We start from the raw sequence: 12,985 nt of genomic DNA on the forward strand, positions 1-12,985 counted from the left end.
GACGGTACACTCGTACCGCATTCGATCCAGCGGCCTGCCCCTCTAATATCTTCTGGGGTTTCCTCGTCGCTTTGTCTGCCTATCGATAAACTAGGCGCCGCCACTTTTCCAGAAAATCGCAACTTTTCTTTGAGCCCCTCCAACTCATCTTCGTCCAATACACATATCCGCCAATATGCCTGTCACAGCGTCGAAAGCGGCGCGCATGGCCAAGAAGGCCGAGAAGGGTGAAAAGAAGACAGCCGCCTCTCGCGTGGCCTCCAAGGCCGGTTCCAAAACTGCATCGACAAACGGCTCAAAGGCCTCCTCCGTGAACGGCGATGATGAGTCGCCCATGCTGTCAGAAGATGAGCAGGACGTTATGGCCACCAAAACAGCGGATAAAGACAAGGTCAAGAAATTGACCGAGCAGATGGACAAGCATGGTCTGTCAGATCGCGTCACAACGGGTGTCCTGGCCTCGCAGGAGGCGAACCGAGACGTTAAAATCACATCAGCGTCATTGGTCTTTCATGGCAAAGTCCTCATCACCGACAGTACCCTCGAAGTCAACGCTGGCCGTCGATATGGCCTTCTCGGAGAAAACGGCTGCGGCAAGTCCACACTGCTCAAAGCCATCGATAAGCGAGAATACCCCTTCCCAGACCACGTCGATATCTATTTGCTCAATGAAGGTGCTGATGTTTCGGATCTCGGCGCACTGGAATGGGTCGTCAAAGAAGCAGAAAAAGAGGTGGAGAGACTGGATCACCTCGCGGAACGAATCCTCGAGACCGACGGCCCAGAGTCCCCAGAACTGCTTGACGTCTACGACCGGCTCGAGGGGATGGATCCCAGCACATTCGAGACTCGTGCGTCGCTCATTCTGACTGGTCTCGGCTTCAACAAGAAGACCATTCACAAGAAGACAAAGGACATGTCTGGTGGCTGGCGAATGCGTGTTGCTTTGGCCAAGGCACTGTTCATCAAGCCCTCTCTGTTACTTCTGGACGACCCGACGGCTCATTTGGACCTTGAGGCTTGCGTGTGGCTGGAAGAATATATGAAGAAGTGGGAAAAGACGTTGATCCTTGTCTCGCATTCTATGGATTTCTTGAACGGCGTGTGCACAAACATGATCGATATGCGAGAGAAGAAGCTAATCTACTATGGTGGTAACTACGACTCGTACATCAAGACGAGGAGTGAGAACGAGACGAATCAACAAAAGGCATACGTCAAACAACAAGACGAGATTGCCCATATCAAGAAGTTCATTGCTTCGGCCGGTACATATGCAAACTTGGTGCGCCAGGCCAAGTCGAGACAGAAGATCTTGGACAAGATGGAGGCGGACGGCTTCATCCAGCCTGTGCACCAAGACCGTGTGTTCACTTTCCGCTTTGCTGAGGTCGAGAAGCTGCCGCCACCCGTGCTTTCCTTCGACAACGTCACTTTCAGCTACTCTGGCAACAAAGCTGACAACCTGTACGAGAACCTCGATCTCGGTATCGATATGGACAGCAGGACAGCCCTCGTCGGTCCCAACGGTGTCGGCAAGTCAACTCTGCTCAGATTGATGACCGGCAAGCTCTCGCCTACTGGCGGCGCAGGCGTCGTCAACCGACATACCCATTTGAAGATGGGCTTGTACTCGCAACACTCGGCAGAACAGCTTGATCTTACCAAGTCGGCGCTCGACTTTTGTCGTGACAAGTTCGCATCTGTCTCCCAGGACTACCAGTACTGGCGCCAGCAACTAGGTCGCTATGGTCTTTCCGGCGAATCTCAGACGGCCTTGATGGGCACACTTTCAGAAGGTCAACGAAGCAGAGTTGTCTTCGCTTTACTGGCCATTGAAGGCCCAAACATGCTCTTGCTCGACGAGCCTACCAACGGTCTGGATATTCCCACCATTGACAGTCTGGCTGATGCTATCAATGCCTTCTCGGGCGGTGTCGTCGTCGTGTCCCACGACTTCAGGTAAGCATTTCTCTGTCACTGCTTCATGCACGTTACTGACATATCTTGCAGATTGCTGGACAAGATCGCGAAAGACATCATGGTGTGCGAAAACAAGACTGTGACAAGATGGGAGGGCTCAATCGGCCAGTACAAGAACCACCTCCGCAAGAAGATGGTTGCATCCGGCGCTGTGTAAGCGTCGGGTTTGAGCACTGCATGATGAGAAAAAGTCACGAATTTCCACGTTACAACTGAGAAATCCCGCCGTGGTCACGGGGTGGTTTGCATGCATTCTCATTTCGAAAGGGCGTTTAGATATCTGCGGGTTTCCGTAACTTGAGGAATGGATAGATTGAGTCACTCCATAGATATGATGCAGCAACCAGATATCACGATATCCGTGATTCTCTGATGTGTTAGTGAAAAGCAATGCAGTCGAGGAACTAATCCAGTGTGTCTACCAATACTTAACGGTCGCGGGCACATGCTGTCAGCCGGTCTTGACTGATTCTTGTCATCCGGTCTGTTCCTTTGTCAACCGGCTTGAGTCAAGCTCACTTCTACTTGCAATTCGACAACAGACTGGGGATTGCATGACTGACAAACCGGCTTCCTGCTAACAACGCTATACCTGCCGGCTGCACTAGCCTGGAAGACAACTGCTGAATTTTGCACTCGTACGACGACTCGACACCGATGCTCGATTATGCTTTCTCGTCTGCTACTCCGCACACATATATGCAGCGATGACGTGCCGCCTTGTAGGGCAGCCCGACTGCCGACCATACCGTGGTGAGCAACGACTCGTAGCAGAGGGGACCTATCCATCACTTTGCGCAACTCGACGGACTCCGTGCGGACAGCCCAGTTCGCTCACTATCGCCTTTGCGGAATCAGCTGCCATTGAGCACCCTCCTGATAGTCGCAGGCAACACTAGCAAGCATATCCGTAAGCCCGTTCCACATCCTCAGCAACCAAACATCTCACCACGACACCCCTTCCCGGACTACCCAACACGATCCCACACCAGAACATTATGACGCTCGACACCGAAGCTCCCCTCCAGCTCACCGACGACGGCCCCAACAACGAGCGCGCCAACCCACGTCCGGTGCATCACACTCCAGCCTCGTCTGTCTCGGAAGCCACGACCGGCCAGACCGCTGGCATGATCCGGCAGAGTGCCATTGTCAACCTGTCGCCGTCGATTTGCGGCACCCTGATGAGGGCACAGCCGCATTCGTCTTCTGCTGTGCACCATCATGGGGAGCAGGGTGAGTCATTTTTGCCCCCTATGCCATCCTCCGTGATAGCCCAAGCTTCTGGGTCAAGCTGACCAATGGTCGCGAACTCAGATACTGTAGTCTACTGCGTTAGCGGGAGCAAAGGCGCTATCGTATGGAATGGAGAGACAGGCAAGGAGGAGAGGGTGGAGATGAGGAAGGGCGACTGGGCTCTGATCCCGGCGTTCAGAGAGCATCAGGAGGTAAATGATGGTGATGATGAGGCGGTGTGGGTTATTGTGAGGGCGCCTGGGGGCGTGCCTGTTGTTGAGAACTTGGAGGGATGGGGCGGGAGTAAGAAGGAGTGATTGCAAGGCTTGATGGGTACGATGGTCGGATGTCTGGCAGGGCAGGAACGAGGGAACTGATTTTCGAAGAAGCCCGCTTGGTGAAAATTTGGGTGTCAAGAGCTTATAGAAACAAGCAGGCTGTTCGGGCATAAACTGAGCGTTTTCAGTGGGTCAGTTGAACCTCAAGTTTTCGAGTCAGGGCGGGCTCTGAGGGCTAGGACTGTCTCGAAGATCAAGCCAGGAAGTTTGGGAGGAGCCTCACTTGAGCCTCAAGTCGTAGAATCCATCCATCATCAATTTTACTACCAGGGAGGTCGCTGTGAGAAAGTTAGCGTGAGTTGAGGTAACGTGGAAGGATGGAGAAAAAACGCTCATTTCTTGTCCGAACAGCTTGACAAGTTGGCATCCTCAATTTTCAACTATGGCCAGAGTCCCCTATAGCCCTGGACCCGTTCCTTGGCCCGTTCCTCCGCCCGCCCCTCGGCCACTATGATGCTTCTCTCGCTCGAAGCGCTTCCACGAACAGACTCGGCAGCTTCCTCATCGGCCACTGTCGGCACTTTCTCCAGCTCAGGGCAGTCAGTGGTGATGGCAGTACCGATGGGCACGGTTTCGGCGGCTGTGAAACCAGCAGGCATTTCGCGACCCTGCTGCTCGTGACTTCTTTGAGATCTCCAGAAGGGGTGCTGCATCGCACCTTCCTTCCAGCGGGCATGACCCAGAGTCAGACCTGGGTGGGCAGCCATAAGGGCAGCAACGCAAATGATCATCATTGTTGTGTCCCAAACCTCGAACATAGTCTCGTCTGGGAGTCGTTAGTGATGGTGGCCAGTACGGAGTGAACGCCAGGACGACAACTTACCATTCGCCAACTTGCTTTTGAAGCCCTTACTCAACTCTGCAACACGGAAGATACACCGGATCAGTATCGTGATTGTTGCGACACCGATGGCGACCAGAAACATCCTGAACCGGCTCGTTCTCCTGAATGCCTCCGACTCTCTGTTCACCATCTCCGGCCGGCCCTGCTTGACATTCCACATCAAATGCATGCAAACACAGCAAAACACCGTAGTTGCCACCACTTGCGTGGACAGTCCAGAAATCATGACATTCACCCCCTTCTGCCTTGCCCCCTCCGTCTTCGCTGCACTCGCGAGCCCGCCCCCAGCAGCCTGCAGGACCAGACTGATCATGTCACAACAGATAAACCCCAGCGTGATCGTCTTCGGTTTCAAGAACGTCAACGCACCCTCACTAGCCTCATAAACCCTGATGATGCGCCCGATGCACAGATACACCGCCGCTGAGAAGAACGCTGGCCCGATGGTAAGCCCAACCAGGTACAGTACGAAGTTCTTCTCCGCAAACACGTCGTAGTACATCCCGATCCGCCCACCGTAGCCGATACACTCGAGGGCAACGCCGAAGAGGACGGCAAGCATGTAGGAGTAGATGCGGTAGTGGATGCCGAGGAAGGCGTGGGTGAGAAAGAAGAGGCCGAAGATGGCGAGGAAGGTGATATTGGCGGCCAAGCTGGCAGGTAGTCGAGGTAGCCGTGGAGTTCGATGCACCAATCGGTGTGGGCGCATTCGTAGGAGGTGAATTCGTGCTCGCGCCGGAGGTCGAGCTGGAACATAGTGGTGGTTTTTATAGGGACTTTGGAAACCCGGAGCTGTCAGGGGATTTACCTGCGATCTCTTAACAGTGAAAGCAGGCGAAGGAAATACAACAGGGTCTAGCTATCACAAACAGCAGGTCGTGGTATGAGGACGAAACCAAGTTGCGAGCATGGGAGACCTAGCCCCCAGGCGCGACGGGGCCTTTGTACTCCGGCGCAGAGCTGTTCAGCCAAAGCCATGGTGAGTCGACACCAGCCATGTCCGCAGCACTTCCATACGAGCAACGAGTACAGCATTGCCGTTGTGACAGATGTAGCATTTCGTAGTGGTTGCCAGGTAGCGCGAGGCGTAGGTGTGCTCCGTTGCCAGCTAAAGTCTCATGAACATTCCAGCCGCAAACTCTATGTCAGTCTTCGAGCTACTACAACAGCTGTTGGCCTTATCAGCGGCGTTCGGGGTCAGTCAGTTTGAGATTTGCCATCATGGTAGATACTAGTGCCCATTAGCTGTCTGCTGAGTTCTGGCTCAGTGGTACATGGTCCTCAGCCTAGACGGAAGAAGATGAGAGGCATCAGACACTTGCCGCAGACAACGCCAACATGACGGCCGCAGCGTTTCTGGAGCAGTCGAGCTTGGTAACGACGTCAGGTTCGTCGACCAAAAAGTCGCGCAGAGGCGCTGCACTGCGAACTGAACATTCAACCTGGGAGGCAGAAAGTCGAACTCGTATAGGACTTCCTAATATTAAAACGCGGTGCCTGTAACAACACGAAATACGATGAGATGATTGATACAGGTGACGCGCCAAGAAAATGCCGCCCGCCGAAAAGCCAAAACACACGTGTGTAAGGCCACCTCTCTTTCCTTCACTGACTTCAATGTTGTTCCGCGAGCGGACCTTCATGTCCGGACCGAGACTCTGCATCATCGCAGCGACGCAATCCATGTTGACGATGACATGTGCCGTAAGGTGACATGAGTGTTGAGGTCCTGCTGCGCTCAGCGCCGACAAAAGCCGCTTCTACACCTGGATCTCCTCCTCGCCGCCCATGATGCGGCGCTTCATGATGCACTGTCCGGTCCCCACCCCGCGATATCCGTACGGACAAGGCTCAGGACAGACGTCGTCGACGCAATCTAGGAGGCAGCAAGCTTTGCTTTTGGCGCACCACTGTCCAACCGGACAGATGAGCCTTTGATGGGTTAGTAAGTTCATCCAGGAGTTGCAATCCGTGAAACATACTGTACGCCCAGTGGTCAGCAGGTCTTGACGATACATGTCAATCAACAACGAGATGGTAGTGGACAGGATGGGTCATCTCTGGCAGCGAAGCGACATATCTCTGCGCAACACTAATGGTTTTCTTCTGCGATGGAGACTTACCGAGGTGCCCACATCCTCACTGAGCTCTTGAGGCCACTCATCATTGTGCTGTTGAGGCTGCTCATCTTGACTTGGTGGATCCTGCGCAAAAACGTTCTGTTCCTGCGCCAGGGTCATGGTGATGCAAAGTATCATCGAGAGAACGGCGTTTGCGAGTCTCATGGTGGCGGCGGTACTGTAACAACTTGTCGTGCTTGCGCAAGAGCTTCTACAATCCTCGAGGCAAGAGGCTGGTCATGTATGAACGCACGGATGATCGCGACATTTCTCTGCAGATTTGCATTCCTCATCCGTGCAACTCGGACCACCGCAAATGGCGGTCCAGTCTACGCGCTCCATGACCTTCATCAAGCTGCAACAGTTGAACAATTCTGGATTGACCCATCCATTCGTTTGGCAAGGTGATCTGTCAAGATGAAGTGGTCGACGTGGCTGTCGGTTTTGTGCGTTCTCGTGCTCGAGTGCTGCAGCAGGGTCGAAGGACAAAACTACTGGATGCAGGATATCCAAAGGCGTGGTAAAGTCGCTTTTCGACCAGACGACGGCTACCCGGTGTTTCGAAACGTGAAAGACTATGGCGCAGTTGGCAAGTCTGGCAGGCCGTGCGAGTCAGCGTCTAAACTAATGTCTGACAGGGGACGGGGTCACGGATGATACCACTGCTATCAACAACGCAGTCGCCGCCCCCGGAACTGTGGGCGTGAAGCCCCATGGGAACTCTACGCGCTGCGGTGGCGGCACAGCCAGGACAAACCCTCCCGGAGACAATGGTGGCCAGGACTGCAGTTCCTCGACAATTCAGCCAGCGCTTGTGTACTTCCCACCGGGGAACTATTTGATCAATCGACCCATTGTAATGTGGTATATGACACAAATGATTGGTATGTGTACCAGAGACGTGTGCCCTACCTTCTGCTAACCCATCGAAGGAGATGCTATCAACCCTCCGACCATCATTATGGATAGACTATATACCTACGCCAGAGCTACCAATACTCCTTCCGCTCCCGCCAACGACACGGTACTCGGGGTTGCAATGTTTGATGCCAACATGTACATCCCGGGCTTTGGAGGAGCGGGATTGACGTGGTGGGACAATCAGAACAACTTTTATCGACAGATCCGCAACTTCAAGTTCGATTTGAGGAACGGTCCGAACGACGGGGTTGCGATTCATTGGCAAGTAGCACAAGCCACCAGCATGCAGAACATCGAAATATTCTTGAAGCCTGGAAAGAATACCGATGGAACTCAGAATACCGCTAACACGCAAGTGGGTATCAACATGGAAAATGGTTCCGGAGGCTGGTTCTCGAACGTTATCATTCACGGAGGCAACTCAGCCATGAGTCTGGGTAGCCAACAATTCACGGTGCGGGATATCAGTATCGACGGCGCTTGGACGGGTGTGAAGATGATCTTTGGCTGGACCTGGCTCTTTGCAAGAATGAACATCACCAATGTCCAGATCGGGTTCGATTTCACGAATGGAGGCTCGTTCGGTGGAACCACGCACGTCACATTAATAGTCGACAGTACAATCTCAGCCACGTATGGAGTTCTGTCGAAATACAAGGCTGGTAGAAGTAATCCCCCAATTGCAGGATCGCTGACGCTCGATCGTGTCGATATGACGGGTTCTTCGATCGCCATGGCAGACAGCACCGACACAGTCAACGGCAATGTCATTCTTCCCGGCCGTCAAAACATCCCATTGTGGGTGCAAGGTAACGTGTGGACCATTGCGGGGCAGGCACAGAACCAGACGTTTTTCAATACAACATCGTGTACTGTGCAAAACAATACAAACTACCGCCGCAGCGCCGAAGAAGTCACGGTACAGAGGCTGCTCGCTCCGATCGCCAGGCCTGCCGGACTTACAGATTCTGTTGGTAGATGGGTAGGAAGGCCCCGACCACAATACGAAGACAAGACTGCGAACGATTTTCTCAGCGCGAAAGCCGAAGGTTTGGTTGGTGACGGTGTGGCAGGTCAGTCAGGAATTCCAGGCACATCCGTCGACGACTAACTCTTGCAGACGATAGTGATGCGATGCAAGCATTCTTCGATAAAGCTGCGGCACAAGGCAAAATCGCCTATTTCGACAAGGGTGCATATATCGCGCGAAAGACAATACAGATTTCGAAGGACACGAAGATCGTTGGCGAGCTGTGGGCGATCATTATGTCTCAAGGGCCATTCTTTGGAGATCAGTCAAACCCGCAGCCCATGTGGAGAATAGGTACGTTCTTTTCTCTCCCGCAAGCCCGAACTATTGGGACCAAGGTAACATCTTTGATGTGACACCTGGGCCAGATGGACTTGTGATGCTCTCTCCACACATCTCCTCTTGTTCTTTCGGGCAGGGTGTCTTCCCATTTTGCCCTATCTATCCAGAACCTCGTTTCATGGTCATTTCCCTGGATATCATGATTCCTTGGTCCAGGCTAATCCCATCGGTGAACTAGGCAATCCTGGAGACATAGGATCTGTCGAGATCTCTGACATCGTGTTCGAAACGCAAGGCCCGTGTCCAGGAGCTATACTAGTCGAATGGAACATCAAGCAAGCGACTCCAGGTGGTGCTGGCATGTGGGATGCTCACTATCGAATTGGCGGTACCCTCGGCACGGACATCGTAAATCCGCTATGCCGCAAGACGCCAGGCGTGCCGGTCACCGACGAGAAGTATACCAAATGTGCAGGATCATTCCTCTTGCTACACGTCACGCCACAAGCGAATATCTTTATGGAGAACGTGTGGGGCTGGGTGTCCGATCACCAGTTGGACCTGATCGCTGGCGTCAACAATCCTAGAGATCAGATATATGTTTTCAACGGACGGTAGGCAGGTAACCTTATTCAATGACGCGACTAACAGACATACAGTGGCTTCCTCATCGAGGGTGATGGGCCGAATTGGCTCTGGGGTACGGCATCCGAACACTCGGTCATGTACAGCTATCAGTTTGTGAACAACAGGAATACTTGGATGGGCGTCAATCAGCATGAGACGGCTTACTACCAGGGCAATCCGAAGGCGCCACTGCCTTATACCACAAACGCTCAGTATCACGATCCAGTCTTTACCAGTTGTACCCAAGACAACTGCGCCAGGACGTGGGGAATGCGATTCGTCAACTCATCGAACATCTACAACTACGGCAGCGGCGGCTACATGTTCTTCAACGACTGGAGTTCTGACTGCTTGGGCACCAGTGCGGTCCCTCTAGAACTCTGCCAGCAGAGTATGAACCAGTTCACAAATTGCAACGATATCTGGCTGTGGGGTTTGGCTACCAAGGGTGGAGAGAACATGATAAGCTGGGACGATACGCCAATTGTGCCCCAGCAAGCCAACAAAGGGACATATCTCCAGGCGGCTATACTTATGGAGATCGCTGGTAAACAGTAAGAGTGGTGAAGGATGCGCGTCTCCTGTAGTCCAACAGACCGCCGTGGAGACATTCTGCAAGTTGTTTAGAGGAATGTCCAAGAACTGGTACGTGCGGGAGCTCCTCCCTACTCAGACTATTATGCGATCCGTGCTTCTCTCTGTGTACGCGAACCCAAGATCAGACGCGTCAGCAAGATTACCGGACTTCGTCTTCACGATAGATGAGGTCTTCCTAGCAGAATGCGACGGGTATGCGGTCTTGCTCGCAATGATGGACTGGCTACTCTTGCTGCTGTTCTGTGCCTGGTCGCAAGCATACTATGATGCTGGCTCGCTGACTCACTACGGCCTGCACGATGGAGCTGGCTCATACGCGCCTCTCAGCGAGCTGCTTGAACCTACCCAGGCCATAGCATGGAATCCAACGTCCCTGGAAACGGCGCTTGCATCAATTACCGAAGCACCCGAGGGCCATCACGAGATCTTCTATAGCATCTACTACACCGACAAGCAGAAGGGCCTCAAGATAGGAAAGGGAGTCTTCAAGCGCGGTGTGTTTGCAGAAGACCCTCCAATCTTCCCAACATGCAAAGACTGCGATGCAGCGAGCAGGTGCACCAACAGTCCCACAGCATTTACTTCGACGGTAAGCACGACTCCAGCGCGCGTGTACGCAGAAAGTGACCAAGGCTTTACAGGGTGTCTTCGGACCTCAAGATTCAGTCATCTACTGCCTCCCATCGACATACACTGGCGTTCTATCGAATGATATACCCGTCACTCTTCCCTGCTGCGTAAGCACATGCCCTCCAAATGCAACAACCACCTACAGTCCCACCTTCAGTACTGGTGTCTTCGCCACGACTACGACCTTTACGAACAACTTCACTGTGTCGACGTTCACCGCGTCCAGCTCGACTCTAACTCCGACATCGTCACTCAGTCGGACCTCATCTGCCTCTGCTGCTGGTAACGCCACTCTAGCAGGAACCAGCTCGTCAACCTCGCAAAGGAGCTCCTTGTCGTCAGCATCAACGCGGTCGTCTCTCCCTTCGACGTCGAACTCCTTGGTCACTACCTCGACATACAGCATCATTGTCATCTCGAGCACAACAATCACATTGTCTGCGTCTTTGACTTCGTCCTCGGCATCCGGTTCCAGTTCCTTCTCTACGTCGGCCAGCTCAGTGCTGACTGTGATCACACCATCTTCGACGCTTCTCAGCAGCGGAAGTCTACTAGGAAGTGTGACGTCTAGCTCGTCGGGCATTCCAACTTCGCGAGGTGTACTCACGGGATGTGGAACAGTGACGAGCGGAAGTGGTACTGTCGGTAGGTCAATGAAGCACGGCTTTCGTGGAAGGACAGGCTAACATCATGCACAGTCGGCTCTGGCACCGTGTATCCCCACATGGTTCCCTTTCCGTTTACCAGCTCCGGCACCGCGAGTGGTAGGTCGCTCTCTTTCCAGTGCGAAATCAACAAGCCAGATACTGATGCTCTACTGCCATAGGAAGCGCTGACCTCCTCATCGGCTGCGGGTACATGACCGGTACTGGGACCTTTGTCGGGACTGCTACTTTCACGGGATGTGAGTATGGCGTTCAATGAGACAGTGCAAAGTCATCTGGACGCACGCTGACTCTTCGAACAGGTGGGCAAGGCAACGGCACGGCGACCCTCAACGGGACCGGAACAGTATGGCCATCGATCAACGGCGTTTTACGGACAGACATCTCATTCGTGACGAACGGTGAAATTAGTGGGACAGGCAGTGTCAAAGGGTGCGGCACCTTGGTAAGTTGTCTTCCCGCGCGATCCTGGAACTGCTGTATGAGCTCATTTACTAATGGTCTATACCGTACAGATCGGGAGTGGCACATTCACCGTAACCGATGGCTACACCGTGGCTGAACCCACTGTGACAGTGATTGAGGTGGTGTCTTATTGCGGCCCGGGAGCCCAGAGGATGGGCGATCTAGCGTCATGGACCAACTTGCCGCTAACCTCTCGAGCCCTGCGACATCCGCGGGACCAAACTACATGATTGATGCTGATCTGCAGAACGGCACTGTGGGCGACAATTCCACGCACGGCAGCAACAAGACCTCGCTGAGCGCGCCCTATCTCTTCCCCAACAGTACTCTGACCAACGGTACGCTATCCAACAGCACCCATACCAACGAAACGCAATGCGACGAGTTCGCAATAGCGGGTTGCCGGCAATGCTGCAATAGCGCCGGAATCTGCTGCCCACTAGAAGTCCCCTGCGATGCCAACGGCAAATGCCCAGGGTTCGCCATCGAGGCAATGGGCTATCTTCGTGGTGGTCTGAACATGGTCATGGCTCGCAATGGCAGTGACGGCTCACAGGGTATCGATGATAGCGTAGATCCTCGCGATTTGGGATACATAGGAGTGGATGCGGACGGAGACGAGATGGCGGCAAGATTTGGGCCAGGAGGAACGTTTGGTGATGGCAGCGCCAGTAGTGAGGAGCGGTTTGGAGATGATGATGTAGACGATGATGAGAGCCAACATGACGCTGGCGGTAAGTCGAAGCGTGGTGTCACGAAGAACGGTGCTGCATGGCCGCAACGACGAGGCGTCACGGACCAGGAAAGGATCTTGATGAAGAGGGAACAGGAGCGGAAGGAGAGAGTGAGGAAGCAGAAGCAGTTGATTAGAAGTCTGAATGAAGAGAGCGCACGTCAACGTAGAGAGGGTATCGACGGATCAAGGCTGGCGCAGAGGGGAATTCTTGCGGGCTATGGCGCGATGGAGATGGATTGGGGCGGGAGAGGGATGGACAGAAGGGGCAATGGGATGCTAGTGGCTGGCGATGTTGCGAATAACGCGTGGAATTGAGGAAGACCTCGTGGTGCGAAGTGTCGGACAACTGACGGTGCGGATCGCCGGGATGGTTCTATATTTGCTCATCGGATTCTGTAAAAGATTGGCGGATCCATTGTCAGCCGAGAGACTCTGCTGTGAAGGGATTATCGGATTGATTGCAAGCGGAAGCGAGACTGCGACGCGAGGCGGTTGCACTGCGAAGGTGGAA

General features: G+C 53.6%; 7 protein-coding genes across 7 annotated transcripts; 5 read left to right on the plus strand and 2 right to left on the minus strand.

Annotated features, from left to right (window-relative positions):
- Window positions 1–175: 175 nt before the first annotated feature.
- Window positions 176–2,140, plus strand: AB675_6678 (ABC transporter ATP-binding protein ARB1; the record flags this gene model as incomplete). Its single annotated transcript, XM_018146985.1, has 2 exons — window positions 176–1,962; window positions 2,014–2,140. 2 exons carry the CDS (start codon window positions 176–178, stop codon window positions 2,138–2,140), a joined length of 1,914 nt encoding a protein of 637 aa, XP_018003515.1.
- Window positions 2,141–2,981: 841 nt separating this feature from the next.
- On the plus strand, window positions 2,982–3,536 carry AB675_6679 (uncharacterized protein; the record flags this gene model as incomplete). The annotated part of the gene is made up of 2 exons (XM_018146986.1): window positions 2,982–3,219; window positions 3,310–3,536. The coding sequence occupies 2 exons, from the start codon at window positions 2,982–2,984 to the stop codon at window positions 3,534–3,536; spliced, it is 465 nt and encodes a 154-aa protein (XP_018003581.1).
- Window positions 3,537–3,937: 401 nt separating this feature from the next.
- AB675_6680 (Sphingoid long-chain base transporter RSB1) lies at window positions 3,938–6,641 on the minus strand (the record flags this gene model as incomplete). Its single annotated transcript, XM_018146988.1, has 3 exons — window positions 3,938–4,323; window positions 4,381–5,209; window positions 6,525–6,641. 3 exons carry the CDS (start codon window positions 6,639–6,641, stop codon window positions 3,938–3,940), a joined length of 1,332 nt encoding a protein of 443 aa, XP_018003594.1.
- Window positions 6,642–7,098: 457 nt separating this feature from the next.
- On the plus strand, window positions 7,099–9,939 carry AB675_6681 (Glucan 1,3-beta-glucosidase; the record flags this gene model as incomplete). The annotated part of the gene is made up of 6 exons (XM_018146989.1): window positions 7,099–7,132; window positions 7,160–7,405; window positions 7,454–8,515; window positions 8,563–8,766; window positions 8,993–9,368; window positions 9,414–9,939. 6 exons carry the CDS (start codon window positions 7,099–7,101, stop codon window positions 9,937–9,939), a joined length of 2,448 nt encoding a protein of 815 aa, XP_018003522.1.
- Window positions 9,940–10,012: 73 nt separating this feature from the next.
- On the plus strand, window positions 10,013–10,690 carry AB675_6682 (uncharacterized protein; the record flags this gene model as incomplete). Its single annotated transcript, XM_018146990.1, has 1 exon — window positions 10,013–10,690. The coding sequence occupies one exon, from the start codon at window positions 10,013–10,015 to the stop codon at window positions 10,688–10,690; it is 678 nt and encodes a 225-aa protein (XP_018003207.1).
- Window positions 10,691–10,747: 57 nt separating this feature from the next.
- On the minus strand, window positions 10,748–11,191 carry AB675_6683 (uncharacterized protein; the record flags this gene model as incomplete). The annotated part of the gene is made up of 1 exon (XM_018146991.1): window positions 10,748–11,191. The coding sequence occupies one exon, from the start codon at window positions 11,189–11,191 to the stop codon at window positions 10,748–10,750; it is 444 nt and encodes a 147-aa protein (XP_018003129.1).
- Window positions 11,192–11,218: 27 nt separating this feature from the next.
- AB675_6684 (uncharacterized protein) lies at window positions 11,219–12,789 on the plus strand (the record flags this gene model as incomplete). Its single annotated transcript, XM_018146992.1, has 6 exons — window positions 11,219–11,249; window positions 11,307–11,372; window positions 11,435–11,512; window positions 11,576–11,718; window positions 11,789–11,862; window positions 11,937–12,789. The coding sequence occupies 6 exons, from the start codon at window positions 11,219–11,221 to the stop codon at window positions 12,787–12,789; spliced, it is 1,245 nt and encodes a 414-aa protein (XP_018003336.1).
- Window positions 12,790–12,985: the final 196 nt, after the last annotated feature.

The sequence above is a fragment of the Cyphellophora attinorum genome, assembly GCF_001299255.1.
Source record: "Cyphellophora attinorum strain CBS 131958 chromosome Unknown Contig5, whole genome shotgun sequence".
Classification (NCBI taxonomy): Eukaryota; Fungi; Ascomycota; class Eurotiomycetes; order Chaetothyriales; family Cyphellophoraceae; genus Cyphellophora; species Cyphellophora attinorum.